At 40.2% G+C, this 14,975-nt stretch overlaps 1 protein-coding gene across 2 annotated transcripts in view; it reads right to left on the bottom strand.

The window, feature by feature from the left end:
- Positions 1-1,274: 1,274 nt before the first annotated feature.
- The window catches only part of MYOM1 (myomesin 1), a 71,113-nt gene continuing 57,412 nt past the window's right edge, over positions 1,275-14,975 (bottom strand). For both annotated transcript variants that reach the window (XM_082235099.1, XM_082235100.1), the window contains 8 exons: positions 14,871-14,958; positions 13,262-13,300; positions 13,060-13,165; positions 11,656-11,819; positions 11,016-11,052; positions 10,172-10,194; positions 7,253-7,308; positions 1,275-2,087 (listed from right to left, as the gene is read on the bottom strand). In XM_082235099.1, coding sequence (XP_082091225.1) covers positions 1,788-2,087; positions 7,253-7,308; positions 10,172-10,194; positions 11,016-11,052; positions 11,656-11,819; positions 13,060-13,165; positions 13,262-13,300; positions 14,871-14,958 — 813 coding nt within the window. In that variant the 3' untranslated portion in view covers positions 1,275-1,787. The remainder of the gene's footprint in view (positions 2,088-7,252; positions 7,309-10,171; positions 10,195-11,015; positions 11,053-11,655; positions 11,820-13,059; positions 13,166-13,261; positions 13,301-14,870; positions 14,959-14,975) is intronic.

Genomic DNA, 14,975 nt, shown 5'->3' with positions numbered 1-14,975 from the left:
AAGGTTCTCTTGGCCAATTTAATGTAAAATAAAAAAGACTTGCCAGCTGCTGCTTACGATAACCAAATTTAACTAGCTGATTTTCCAAACTTGGAGAATCAGGAGCTGTTGTTTAGTCACAAACCACATTTATAATGTAGCAAATAAGGGAACACTCTGACCCAGCTAAGCATCTTAAATTATTAATTTCAATGGAAAAATGAAACGTGTCTAATACTCTGTGACTGGAAGCAAAGTGACTTTGAAGGTGCTTACTCTCCCCGTGTCTCTGCTTAAAAACATTTCGAAAGGCTGAAGTGAAAAACAAACAAAAAGGCAAAGTTCCTTCGGGTTACTTTGGGAAGAAATAAAGAGTTTTTCTTCTTGGAACTAGATCTAAGCAGCTAAATATTTTTACCTTCTTTCTTCCCTGAGGCTGGTTTCTTTTTACCTATGGCTACTGTATCTAGGCAAATTCCATTCATCTCAGCAACGAGTGTAGCAAAGCCAGTTTGTTCATCTCTATGAGATACTGTCAGCTACAGGAAAGCAAGAAGAACGCACAAACAAGGAAGTCCTGTTAAAAATAGCATCCGTATAATAATTTGCAAGTTGTGATTAAAGATTCAAAGAGCTGCATTCAGTGAGCGGTAGACTATTTTCCTCTCAGTTTCCAATGCCATAACAAACTGTGGCTAACATGGACCAGGAAATTGAGGAAGGAATCAGGAAGCAGGCAGAGGGGGTACACAAGCACATGTTGACAGTCAAAGCCATGTCTGAAGTAAGCCTAGGCCTGGAGGAAATATAAAGGTCATTTATCCCTGGGGACTAGAAGTCAATAAACCAAACCCATAGAGAAACAAGTCTTAGCAATTTACTCGAGTTCACCTTATCCAAAATTCTGCCTCCAGTGTTGCCCAAAAGTTTAAAACTGTTCATAGGCTATCCCCAATATTGTCGCTATGGACTATACATTTAATCTTATACCACTATAACAATCATGGCTTCCCCCCAAAGAAACTTGGGAAATGCAGTTTAACAGTGCTGAGAATAGTTAAGAGACCCCTATTCCCCTCACGGAGTTGCAATTCCCAGCAGCCTTAATAAACTACAGTGAGACTGAATCAGGCAGAAGTTAGTGTAGAATAAATAAAATTGCCAGCACCTCCTTTCTCTGTGCTGCATTGAAGACCTAAGTGTAGATGTTAGGTGTGTGGTGATGTTAAACTAAAAGGGATGGTAAACAGCCATCAGAGAAGTGAGCAAGTAAACAAGTCACACGCACACAAAACAAGGCGAAAGAAAAGTGTTTTATTTATTTTTGAATACTGAGGAAGGTTCAGTTTTTTCCACTGAAGTTAGTGTGTATTAATACCATGTCAGCACATAACATTTGTTTGCTTTAATATCTGTTTTCTAGAGTCCTATCCTACACTACATTCAGTTTATACTAGATTACCAGTAGGCTCAAATCTAGATTCCTGGTGAGAAAATCTTCTCCAATAAACGATTGTAATTTTTTCCATCCTTTCACTCACATCACTGATTAAATGACTTCCTTAGATATTATGCTTCTGCGTTATGAGCATTATCCTATTATGCTTCTGAGTTAAGTTCATGTGACAGAAAGCCAGGATGGGAGTGGGAGCATTCCCCATTTTTGCCCGATCACAACATCTAAAATGAAGTGAGCAGAAGGGTTCAGATCTACTTCATACTCACAGGCAAAACCATTTACACACACATATTATTAAACCAGATAGAACTCTACCTCTCTGCAACACTTGTCCATCTTAGCTTTAGCTTCATGCCTTCTTTTTCTTATCTCCTTTGCCATGATCTGGAAGGGGGACATGGGTCATCCCTTCCTCAGGTATGAACACACTTATAGTTAAATCACTTGTCTCTGTGCCATACTGGTTTTTCACTATAAGGCTGTATCTCCCTGAGTCAGCTGTACTGACAGCCGTGATGGTGAAGCTTGCTTGTTTCCCTGATTCAAATTTCAGGATGATGTGATCATCTCCTGCCAGAAGCTTTTCATTCTTCATCCATGAAACTTCTGGAGCAGGGTTTCCCCAGACACTGCAAGTAAGATTAAGCGCCTGCAGGAAACACACAAAAGTTTTTGTAAACAGTCGCTATAAATAAGCATCCTGAATATGCTCTGTTTTCACATTACTTCTATAATAAAACAGACAGAAATATCTGAGTTCCGTGTTACAAAAATCTGATTCTGTTCTTAGGGAAGTGAATGAAGTCAACTAGTTTTGAATTATTACTGTGGCCCTTCAATATTTTATGTACTCTCCCCAATAGTTACTACCAACTACAACACATTCATTCAAGTCAAAATTAAATGTTGCCATCACTTGAAATATTGGGTTCTTTATTAAGCAACAGTTCTCTTAGTTTTAAAAAGGTTGCTTTTATAGGAAAGGTCACAAAACTGATTGCAAATCAGACTTCTAAAGAACAGCTAAGCACGTAATTAAGCTGCAATTAAAGTATATTCAAGCAGTTTCATCAGAATGGCTGAGCAATTTTATTACTAATATAATATAAAATATAAAATATAAAATAATAATAGCTGTACATCTGATTGCCTCGCTTTCAACCTGAAATCAATACCCCTTGACGTTTCTCCTCCTGTCATGTGCCAGATTGATGTTTCTATTCTAGTTAATTCAAACCACAGTTTCCTGTTACATCCAAATTGATTAGATCCATGTTTATTGACCTGGTTAGTACACTGCCATTACACTATTGCAGTTTCCCAGTGCAGCTGTAATATGAAATGAATTTAAACTAACTAGGATAGAAGAGCCAAAATTCGAAGATCAAAGTCCCACGACTCCCCTTTCTCTGAAATTAATGCACCCAAGTTTAAGTGTACTTGTTTAAAACACATCACTCAAAGTTTGTCCCTGAGACTCTGAAATATAGAGGGCTAGGAAAGGCCCCAGCTGAGTTAAAGGTTTTGCCTGATTAGTAATTGGACTATGAACACTGTTTAGTGGTATACCATTTGAAGCTCCCTCATATAAGAAGAAATAAGAACAAAGGTTCATAAGTGGAGTCAACAGTTGGCAAGGCAACAACCCAGCATGATTAATCCTTTCCAAATTATAGGAATAAAGTGACGCTAAATTAACAGAAGCTTTATTCGTCATATTTACAGCACAGTTTGTTTTAATCTAAGTCACATTGTGTGTTCAATGGGGCCTAATTCCATGAAAGTGCATATAGGAATTGAAGTCTATCTTACACGAATATGGCTTTGGTTTTGTTTTTGTTTTTTTTTTGTATTTTCCTTCAATTTATTATTAATCAGATTGGTCACTTCTAAGGGTCCTTAAAGCAGGGATCAATAAGATAGATTGGCTGGCATACAAAGGTTTGCTTACATGTATGGCATGCATTTAAGTCTGGGATAAATCATTCCATGTGATGATCATAGCTCCACTAAATACTAATAATACAGGCTATATATTTTTGAATGCCTATATCAGTGCTTACATTATATAATGATGATGTATACAGAGCATTTAGGAAAAAAATATTTTGGCCAAGGGGGAAAAAAATCTGAAGTATAGCTGAAATTCGGAAAAGGCAGCATCTCAATCTGAGTTTTTCACAGGACAGGAAAAAATGTGTTTCCAATTTTCTTGCTGCATAAAAGCTCCCTGTCTGTAGTCTTGAATGCCAAATGTCAGGCTGAAGTGAATTTTTATTACCCACTTACACAGCACTGAGAACACTGTTTCATTATGTAAGTGCTAGCATAACCAGAGCACAGCTAACAAAGTAATGCACCTATATAAAACTATACAGTGCCAGCTATGAGACACACATCAGACAAGATGAGATGATAGCATTTTTCCATTGTACTGCTGCACAGCCAGAAAAATTCTCAATGAACTGATGAGGGCAAAGCTAGATGTGATACAGGAGACCAGTGACCAGAACGTCTGACATGTATTTTCATATTAAAAGCATGAGAAAGAGAGAAGGTGGAAACTGGATCAGACCTATAGTGCCCAGGGAGATGATCTAAATTTCCTTCACTTATATTACCCCATGAATAGCTATTAGCCATGGTAGGATAAATATGTAGGTACCCATAAAATAAAGCAGAAGGAAAACATTTTATTTTCTACTTATTTTTACTTTTAAAGTTTCATTAATATAATGTTTTCCTTTGATTTTAGTGGAAGATCCAGCCATTCTTCTGCTGCCTGTAACTATGGTGTTTGGTTCATTCAAATTGCATGACATTCCATACCCCACTTATCTAGGCATCAGACCTGTCAAATTTCACATATACAGGATAGAGGGTCCTCGTTCTATTTGCAATTTTAAAAGGTGCATAGACACAGACACCTTAAATATCACCCTGTTTATATCCAAACTAAACAGCCTCCCAGTCTGTCAATTTCACTGATTTCCCCCTTTCTGTAGACTCCATCAATGCTAATCAATGCTCCCAAAGCAGTGAAAAGCAAATGTATGAATTAATGAACCAATTTTCAACTTTTATACTTTCAGGTTCTTATTTGAATAAAAATGAATGAACAAATATGGGAGTGGGGCTCACTCATTGCACTTTGAAAATGAATGGGTATCTGTCCATATGTCCGGAATTTCCGGACACAGCCAGGATTTGTCTGCCAAAAATTGAGTCCAGGTGGAATTTTTTTAAATGTCTGGGGAAAACCCGGGCGTATGGCAGCCCTTATCAGAAGTGGTGTTGTTTTTGCCTATTTTCCTAAAAAAAATAGCTAAAACATAACTCAACAACTTCAGTAACCATAGTATAAGTTAACACAGGGAACAAAATAACAAACTCTAAAATGTGTTTCTAACTGGGCATAATTTTTCTGTTGCTCGTATAGGCCAAGAAATCACACTGGAAGCTCTCTTGGTGCCATGCATTTCCTTGGTTTCTGATGCAGTATATATCTGAAAGGAAAAACCTAGTCTAGACACATATTCCATCATGTACTTATTTTGACAGGTTCCAATCAACGGAAAAATACTTATGTTGCAAGAGGAATTTATAATTATACACTCAGCAGTTTTTCTTCTGCTTTTCTCACCCTCTGCCAGGCTTCAACCTCATTTCCCACAGATCAGCAATACTGGGCAAAGATTGGTGATAGGAAGCTAGTGTTGGTATATCTCATGAAAGGACTGAGAATGCAATATGGAGTGGGCCCATATCTTGAGGACAAAGCAGTTCATGTTACACTATTCCTTGCAGGGCAATTGAAGGGTAAATCTACAACTGGAGTCACTGAGCCAAATATCTGCTATACTCCTGTGTGGTGCCTTTTTATTAAAGGTTAAATAGCATACAAGTTGTGCTTTGCCTTTTCACACGTGTTCAGAATTGTTTATGGATTATAACTAGTATAATTTTGAATCAGGTGACCAGAAGCAGTCATTTGTAGATGACTGTTGGAAGCAAACCCTAGTTTATTGATATGATATTGTTATCCAGAATCTTAAAAATGTAATGCTTACATATGGCCATCTAAGTATTATTATTTTTTTGAGAATAGATGAAATGAAACAAGATCACCAGGATATCTATTCTATCCCTTATTGTAAAATTCTATATAAAGCAGTTTATATTTAACACCATTTAGACCAAAGCCTAATGTTAATAATTCTGGCATATTTAATTACCTAAATGATAATGAGAAAGCATTTCTCTTAAATTATTTTAACTCCATCACAGAGAGAAACCATCCTCCCATCCTTATTGATTTTGCCACAGAATGAAAATCTTGGGCTTGATTTTCAGTGGCAGAGATCCAAATCCCAGTTACACTAGAATACAAAGACTTATGGTAATTTAGGCCACAGTTTAAGTAGGGATGAATGTATAATTATATTTCTGGTCCATATACATTTTGCTTGCGTTCGTTCATAACTCTGTTCAGCTCCGTTACTGCTTTTGAAAAATCTATATAAAAACTGTGCTTAAATTATTATTTTATCACAATATTTAAATATATGACATATTTAAATAGATAATTTATCTCATTGTATGCCATTTGCAAATATATTTTTATCCTAAAATACACATTTTAAATATATTTTGGTGTGTTTTTTTAGCCAAGTGCTGTATCACAAAATTTGAAGATATACGAAATCCTTATGATGCTTACATTCCAATCCAAATCTTAGTCTGGAAAGTTGATTAGGTCAGTTTGCATAGAAATTTACTGAAATCAATAAACTGTTAGAGAGATATCCAACTACAGTGGTGCTTCACAAGACAAAATTAATCCGTTCCGCGAGTCTCTTCGTCTTGTGGTTTTTTCGTCTTGCGAAGCACGGCTATTAGCGGCTTAGCGGCTATTAACAGCTTAGCGGCTTTAAGAAAAAGGAAACAAACTCGCAAGAACTCGCAAGACGTTTCGTCTTGCGAAGCAAGCCCATAGGGAAATTCGTCTTGCGGAACGACTCAAAAAACGGAAAACTCTTTCGTCTTGCGCGTTTTTCGTCTTGCTGGGCACCACTGTAAACAGTTCTGCTAAGTCCAAGCACTTTGGGCTGCACAATGGAGCTTCTCCTCCCTTTTCTTCCTCTGCACACCCTAGCAGAACTATTCATAGTCTTAAGCATACTTCTTTGTAAGTACATTCCACTGAAATATGTGAAACATATTTCCAAGAAAATGTCTTTAGGGCTAAGGTCCTAATACTGTATTAGAACTGATATTGGCCACAAGCAGGCTTATCCAATGACTTTGAACTGCTTTCCAGACTGTCTTTATGTCTCTTTTTAAAAACATCCGAAGATCCGAAGATCACACAGGAAGATTGCACATGATTGGAAGAAGAAGGTTTGAACTGCTGCAGTGGTGGATCTTGCGCATAAAGTATGGATTTCTAAAGAGTCAGTTATTCATAAGTCATCCATTGAGTTGATTCATGCACCTTGAGCCCTACTACAAACATAAGCACACTGAAAGCCACTGAAATCAATGGGGTTAAGTAATCTTAACTCTTTGTTGTATTGTGGCCTGAACCTTGGGCTGGCACCCTCTTCAGTCTTCCATATCATGCTTAACAAATGAGTGCTCCGTAAATATATAAAGGTAGTCTGGCTACCATGGTGAAATTATGCACTGAGAGGATGAATGAAGAGTGCTGTCTCTTGATTAAAAGAAGCAAAGCTTGAGTATTCTGAAGCTCTCCTTTCAAAAGGAGAAAGTTACAGAACTGTCTCTTCAGAAGTTTCAATTAATTTACTGTACCTTGCCTTCCTGGATGGTGACAACGTCGGGCAGCCCTCCAAGCACCCGGGCACGATCTGAAAATACATTAGCACATTTTTCTTTGTTGTCTGCAAAACAATCTCTGCCCTAGATTTCAATTCCCCTCTAGTGCTTTTCTTTTATCTTGTACTTCTACAAGCTGCCGGTGATGAATGCAAACTGAGAAGGATATTTGGTATTTCCACCTCGCTTTGCTCGAAGTGAAAGCAATGTGAAATTTACTTGGGATGTTGCATGGTTAATATTTGACTGCCAACCCCTGGCTCCATTAATGAAAGATGGACAGGTAGATCTTACAATGCCACAAGCTGAACAAGAAGGGTTCTCATCTGATGTGCCTAAATTTAAAAGCCAGGAATAGTGCAAGTAAAGGCTCAACAGGGACGCGGGTGGCGCTGTGGTCTAAACCACAGAGCCTAGGGCTTTCCGATCAGAAGGTTGGCGGTTCGAATCCCCGTGACGGGGTGAACTCCCATTGTTCGGTCCCTGCTCCTGCCAACCTAGCAGTTCAAAAGCACGTCAAAGTGCAAGTAGATAAATAGGTGCCGCTCTGGCGGGAAGGTACCGTATTTTTCTCTCTATAACACGCAGATTTTTTTCTCCTAAAAAGGAAGGGGAAATGTCTGTGCATGTTATTGAGCGAATGTGTGGTCCCTGGAGCCAACTGGCGCGAGTGGAGGCAAAAATCAAATCGCGTGTCTCAGAGAAGGGAAACCTGAAAAGAGGAAGCAGCTGCTTTCCTGCATTCTGCCTCAGGGTCTTACTGCCCACCCTCCTCTGTTTCGTTGCTGTCTTTGCTCAAATGGAACAAAGAGCAGGGAAAGCCCCTCCCCTCCAGGCAAGAAGAGTGGAAAGCAGAGCATCCTTCCTTCTAATTCCTCTCCGTGCTCCAGCCGGAAAACATGCAGGTGGGAGAGAGAGAGAGAGAGAGAGAGAGAGAGAGAGCGCGCTGGCTGGCTTGGGTGGGTGGGTGGGGGGAAACTTTTGCCTTCCTTTCCTCCCTCCCGTTATACCTCTCTCCTGCATTCTTAGCCAGCTGCTTCTCTGCACACCCCTCTCGTGCTCCTTGTCCCTTCTGTGTTTTTCCTTCCCTCCCCACTTAAAATGTGGTTAAAAAGCATGGATCCACATGGATCCTCAGGATCTTTGCATTGGGTCACCCCAAATTCACCATCAGATCACATAGCATGTCCATAGCTACAGCCTGCACCAAAAAATTCACACACCCACTGTTGCCTGGGGCTGCAATGGTGCAAAAACGTGGTTAAAAAGCATGGATCCACATGGATCCTCAGGAGCTTTGCATTGGGTCACCCCAAATTCACCATCAGATCACATGTCTGTGGCCACAGCATGAAGCACAAAAATGATACATCCACTGTTTCATTCAGAATGTTTTTTCTCTTGTTTTCCTCCTCTAAAAATGATGTGCGTGTTATGGTCAGGTGCGTGTTATAGAACGAAAAATACGGTAAATGGTGTTTCCGTGCGCTGCTCTGGTTCGCCAGAAGCGGCTTAGTCATGCTGGCCACATGACCCAGAAGCTGTCTGCGGACAAACGCCGGCTCCCTCGGCCTATAGAGCGAGATGAGTGTGCAACCCCAGAGTCATCCACGACTGGACATAATGGTCAAGGGTACCTTTACCTTTAAAGGCTCAACACATCACAGTTCTTGAAGTGCAAGCTGTTATGGTCATTCACCACTGCTGGATTTCTTCACTTTTTGATAAAATGGGGTTTCCATCAGAAGCAGCAGGACCAAGTCCAGTTCTCAGGCTTTTCTTATTGGTCCTATAATAAATCTTAGCCTGTGCTCTCCTGTCCTGATGTTATGCATTTTCCAAGCCCCGCTTACCATCATAGGTAGCTGTCTTATACTGAGTCTATCTATCCCAGTAATTTTCTACACTGGCAGCAGTTCTCCAGGGTTTCAGACAGGAATCTTTTCTCACACCTACCTAAAGATGCCAAGGGTTAAACCTGGAACCTTTTTATGGAAACCATGTGCAACAGCCTCCTCTGGTAGCTGCTACTGTCAAGGGTGGGGAAGTGTATAATGCTGCAACATCATGGCCATATTTAAGTTTTATTATGCATTATGAAGGAGAGAGAAATTGACAAGAGTCTGCCACTTTGTGGCTGAGAAGTGACAACTTAGTGTGTAGCATACAGTAGTTATATCTTTTATTACACAGACGGTGACCATTTTGTGTGCATCCAACTGATGCGTCTGCCAATGTGCGGGTCCTTTCGGACCTGGAAGAGGGCAGAACGGAGGCAGAATGAGGAGAGAAACAGGGGTGAAGAGGATATAACAGGGGCTTATGTGTGCTCCGCCAACATGCACGGGGGCCAGGTACGAAACCCCCCCACAAAATCGTCATCACCTCTAATTTTGCTGTAAGCTGTGCTGGGAACCCACTAAAGGGCAAAATATAAATACCATAAATATATAAATGGCATCAAAGTAGAATTGCATTCAAAGGCATACACATAACAATACTGCTAGAAAAGTACAGTTGTGGGTGACAAACTGTTCTATTTTGTAGCTTGGCTACTTACAATGAATGTTGTTTGATGGGCAATCAAGGCCAGCAAGGAATAAAAATCACTCCCATATGCTACGGTGCAGGCTAAGGGAAGCAGTTCTGCCCTTCTTGCACATGGTAGGCAAGAAGCAGTCTCTATAGGGCTGCTAAAGTGGGGCAGTGCGGGTGAGGGGAACACAGATAACTGCTTCATGACTAGTTCAGCCTGTCTGAATGCCTGCTAGTGATCAACCTGTAGATTTCTAAACAGAAATACTCTCTTCAAAAGGAAGCTACATTGAAGTTTCCTACTGGCAGTACGGCATCCTATTGATAGTCAAGGCAGACACCAACTGACAGTCCACTTACTTTTCTCTGCAATCGCCAATGCTCTGAAATTGAAAAAGACAAAAAAAGGCATCCTCAGTTTCATTTGATGTTAAAAGTATGGAGACGGAAAGCAGTTACTCTTTATATATTTTACATTACACCCACCCACACCGTTGAACTAAATCTGTCTGCAAATGATTCAATGTGATGATGCAATTTCTCATATCAGCATAGTTTTAATGATGTTTTTACACATACCATGTAAACACTCATAACAACACAGGACATAGATTTCTCTGTCTCCTAATGCTGAAACTAGTCTTGACCAATGGAAAAAATCACTGAATTTTTTAAAAAAAATGTTAATAAAAGCTGAGCAATGGAATAACTTTCTGTCAAAAATTTGGTGGGGGGAGGACAAGTAAAGTTCCCCAGAATGCCATACCTTCTTCTTCTTTAGGGAAGTCTTAGCTCCCAAGCTGGAGTCCAGGTCCTCAGCTCAACCCAGGACCTTTCCACAGCAACATTTGTCAGCCACCTACCCCCACCCCTTATATCTCCCTGCACTTCTCTCCACCAGAACCTGACTTGCGAGTGGGTATAAAGTCCAGGCTGCTTCCTCCTCTCCTTCCACAGTGGGAAATCCTCTCAAACACCTGGGCTTCTGATGCTCTCTTCCCCCTCCTCCCCCATTGCTCTCTAAGTGGTCATGATGAGTGAGAGTGTGCTAGACAGCCAGATGCCACTGCAACTGTCACTTCTGGTCATGCTTACTTCTAGCAATGTTGTGGGTGCCAGCAGTGGCCATCTCTGAGCCCCACACTTTCTAAAACAGAACCCCCATTATCCTATTTAGATTGTATCTTCCATGAATTATACTTACTTTAACCTCTGGAATTCAGCAAAGGCTTCATCAAAGGCTTTAAAAAAAAGAGAGCAGGATTAAGTTAATAGTTTTTATAAATATAAGTTGTGTGGTTATTTGTTTTTTGAGTTTTCTTTGAATTTGGTGGTTTGCTGACAGAAAACAAACCATGGTTAGCCTTCTGGAATGGCTATGGATGTGACAAAAAAGAAAAAAGAAAAACCATGGTGGAGCATTATGTGGAAATCAGGACACTGTTGTGTCCTGCCTTTTATTATTTTAACGATTCAAATTATTGTTGACTCTTCCTTGGATTTCTCCTGCTGCTTTAAGTACCTCTGTAAGGAGGGGGAAAGTGCAATATTTTAAAAATGAAATATTAACAAACGAAAACTTATCAGCCATAAACTCCACTGCCCAGTATGCTCTTGAGGTACTCCCAATGGGTCACTTACTAGTGAGACTCAGATTGTAGTCTGAAGCTCAGGTTGTGAGGAGCCCGGCAGGCCTACAAGCTCTAACTCAGCCTATTGGGAGTTACACTGAGAATCATATAACCAGAAGAGTAAGAGCCATTGTCACTGCCACTCAGAATAATTTTTCTCAGTTTCTGCATTAAAAAATAGAAGGTATGATAAAGAAAAAGGAACCTATCTACCTTGCCCAGAAAGATCCACTGTCTTCGTGTGTCCAGTTTTGCCATCAAAGAGCTCCAATATATATCTTCCCTTGTCGTTGGGTGTTGGCTCATTGATTTGCAACCAGATTTGTTCCCCAGTAACACCAGTCTTAACTCTTTCTGTATACTTCATTTTAACATCACTGGGAAAAGAAGAACAAGGAAACCAAGTTGAGACACAAGTTTTAGATAAATTCTATTAAAGATAATGGCCTGTCAAAGTAACATTTCTGTGCTAGCTCTATTTTCTTTCAGCAAGAGACGATGCCATATGCTTCAAAGGAGTTTTTTCCAATATGACTTCAAAGGATTGTCTTCAGTCTACAGCAGCTGTGCCTGTCAAACTTGAACTTCAGCACATATTCCCTTGCAGGAATATCAACGCTAAAGCAGGAGTTATGATTAAAGGTTAGTATTTAAACTGTCACAGTGGTATTGACTGTGTGCACTTAAAACTAACTGTGGGGTGCTAAAAGCTGCTCTGCCTAACACAGGCTCTCTCCAAGGCTCTCCTGCTTCATGCACCTTCTGGGTACTTTCTAGCCATTCAGAAAGCATCCACTGCTCATGCCATCAGCAATCTCCCTATAAAAGGAAGGCACAGACCAAGTGTAGGGAACTGTTTTCAGCTGATGGGCCAGACACCCCAAACCCTCAATACCTGCTGATCATAAATTTTCAAGTTATCAGGTGATGTTTGCAGTTATTACATAATACGTAACTGGTAACAGGGTTGTGCAAGACCACAAGTTTACTTTCCCAAACCAACAACACAGAAAAATTAGAAGAAGCAACCATTTGCATACCTTTCTAAACAAGAACGGTGGTGCAATTGAAGAAGACCCGACACTAGCATTGCCCCCAAAATTTATTCTGTTGTTGATTTTATATCTTTAATAATGTGCTTTATTCTTGTGGGAATGTGTTTTGTTTGTGTGAGGCTTTGCAAATTGTTTTTTTATATATATATAAAAGGTGTTTTAGAAGTCAAATAAATAAAATAAACAAATACATAACTAGGTGTGACACTTTCTGAGATAGCAGTCCTAAGAACGCTTACTTGACTGCAAGTCCTATTGAGTTCAGAGGGAGCTATTTTGCTGCATAAACGTGTATTGGGACATGCTGTGTCTGATCTCACCCAGGATCACTTGCTTGGCCTTTGGATCCCTGGAGTTGTCTGAGGTTGATCACATATCATCTGCATATCTGAGCCACAGGCACAGCACAGCATGTATACAAAAAAATTGGTTGCATTAAGCTGATTCAAAGCCAGCATGGAGTTATGCAGCACTCTGGATGTGCCCTAAATTTAAATGTGTATAGAATGTTCCTGTTGAATGAGATCTTAATTACTGTACTGGCAAGAGCTCACCCACTTACTTGTGTGACCAGCTCACTCTCAGATCTTCCAAGTAGTAGCTAACAAAAGAATATAATCTGATGCCTTCTTCTGTGCTCTGGATTTTCAGTTCTGTTGCAGATAAAGCTGAAAATATAACACATATTTTTGTAGTCTTACAGTCTTTCTTGGAGTAGTACAAATGAGTCATTCATCAGGAGAAGGGGGGAATTAAATACTCACCAATCACTTTGCATACTTCCGTCATCAAATCTGCAAAAGCTGTGGAAACAAATCCAGAGACTGAGACTAAGTGTTCCCAGATCAGACATGCCTGGTTGTAGCTGAATGCTGCCCTGAAGTTCCCCAGCTAATCTGGAGCATTCCTGCAAGCAGATTCCTGAAGGAAATCTGAGTTGCCTCTTAAAATGTGTTGCAAAGATTCTTAAGGAGTTTGCATGTTTCCTTCATGGTTTTAATGTCCTATTAAACCCCTTTGTTTCTGTTTGGTTTTATTGTACTTCAAAAGAACATCCCTTTATAAAAGAGACAGGTTTTGAAACTTGTGCAGTTTATGCCTAACAAAGAAGTCTTCTTTAGGATTCACCTAACTACAAAGTAATTCAAGTCTCCTCCCCCATCGTTCTGCCCAGACGCTGAGGTCCAGCGCCGAGGGCCTTCTGGCGATTCCCTCATTGCGAGAAGCAAAGCTACAGGGAACCAGGTAGAGGGCCTTCTCGGTAGTGGCGCCCGCCCTGTGGAACGCCCTCCCATCAGATGTCAAAGTGATAAACAACTACCTGACATTCAGAAGACATCTTAAGGCAGCCCTGTTCAGGGAAGTTTTTAATGTGTGATATTTTAGTGTATTTTTGGTTTCTGTGGAAGCCACCCAGAGTGGCTGGGGAAACCCAGCCAGATGGGCGGGGTACAAATAATAAATTATTATTATTATTATTGTTGTTGTTGTTGTTGTTGTTTAGGGAAGCATCACTGGTGGATAGAGGAAGCAATTATTTAAGCTATGCCCCAACAGAGTACGGTGACATTGCCTCTTGTATCTTGCAATCCAAGATGTATATAGGAAGACAGGAAAGTGCCTTATACTAGGCGAGACCATGGATCCATCTAGCTTAGTATTGTTTATCTGGCAGAGAGTCTCTAGGGGTTCAGACAGAAGTCTTTCCCAGCCCCACTTGGAGACACCAGGGACCTTCTGCATGCAAAGGACCACAAAGCTACAGTCCTCCTGGGCATCCTTATGTAGTCCCTGAGGGTATCAAAACAGCTTAGGCTCCCCCTGGTTTCCTTCTAGAGACACAAATCACAATTGCAAAACAGAAAGGGTTCACTAACATGAAATGAATTTAGAAAAGAGCTGGTTAAAATAAATGATTAGTTTAAAAAAAGGAATTCCTGGCTCCACAAACTGAACATTAAAGATCATCATCACCACCAGAGCTTTCTTTCAGCCTGAACTCACCAGAACTCAGTTCTGGCACCTCTCAGGTGGGCACCATTGCCATTATAAAAGAACAAGGGAGGTTTTCATGGTGAGTTCTGGCACCTCTTTTTCTAGAAAACAGCACTGATTACCATAATCTGGTTTTATACCACCCTTCCTTTCATAGGAGCACAGTCCACTAAGGAACTACACTGAAATAATGGAGGACTGGGATGTGCAATCAGAAAAACTCTTCTGGAAAAATTTTAAAAACTGTTTTGCTGCTGATTCCTTGTGAAATTAAGACCACAATCCTACACACAATTACTTCGAAATAAGTCAGATTGAATCCACAGGTGCTTATTTCCAAGTAAACAGAAACAGCACAGTTTTACACGTTATTCTCACCTGTGTCCAGAAGCTTCAATATACTCTTGTCCTTCCCTCTGTCATCTTTCAATATTACTTCATATATACCAGCATCTTTCTTAGAAAACTGTGAACAAAATAAAA

Source organism: Podarcis vaucheri (assembly GCF_965113315.1).
Source record: "Podarcis vaucheri genome assembly, chromosome: 8".
Classification (NCBI taxonomy): Eukaryota; Metazoa; Chordata; class Lepidosauria; order Squamata; family Lacertidae; genus Podarcis; species Podarcis vaucheri.
The sequence above is the reverse complement of the archived record's forward strand: the minus strand, read 5'-3'. Positions and strand labels throughout refer to the sequence as shown.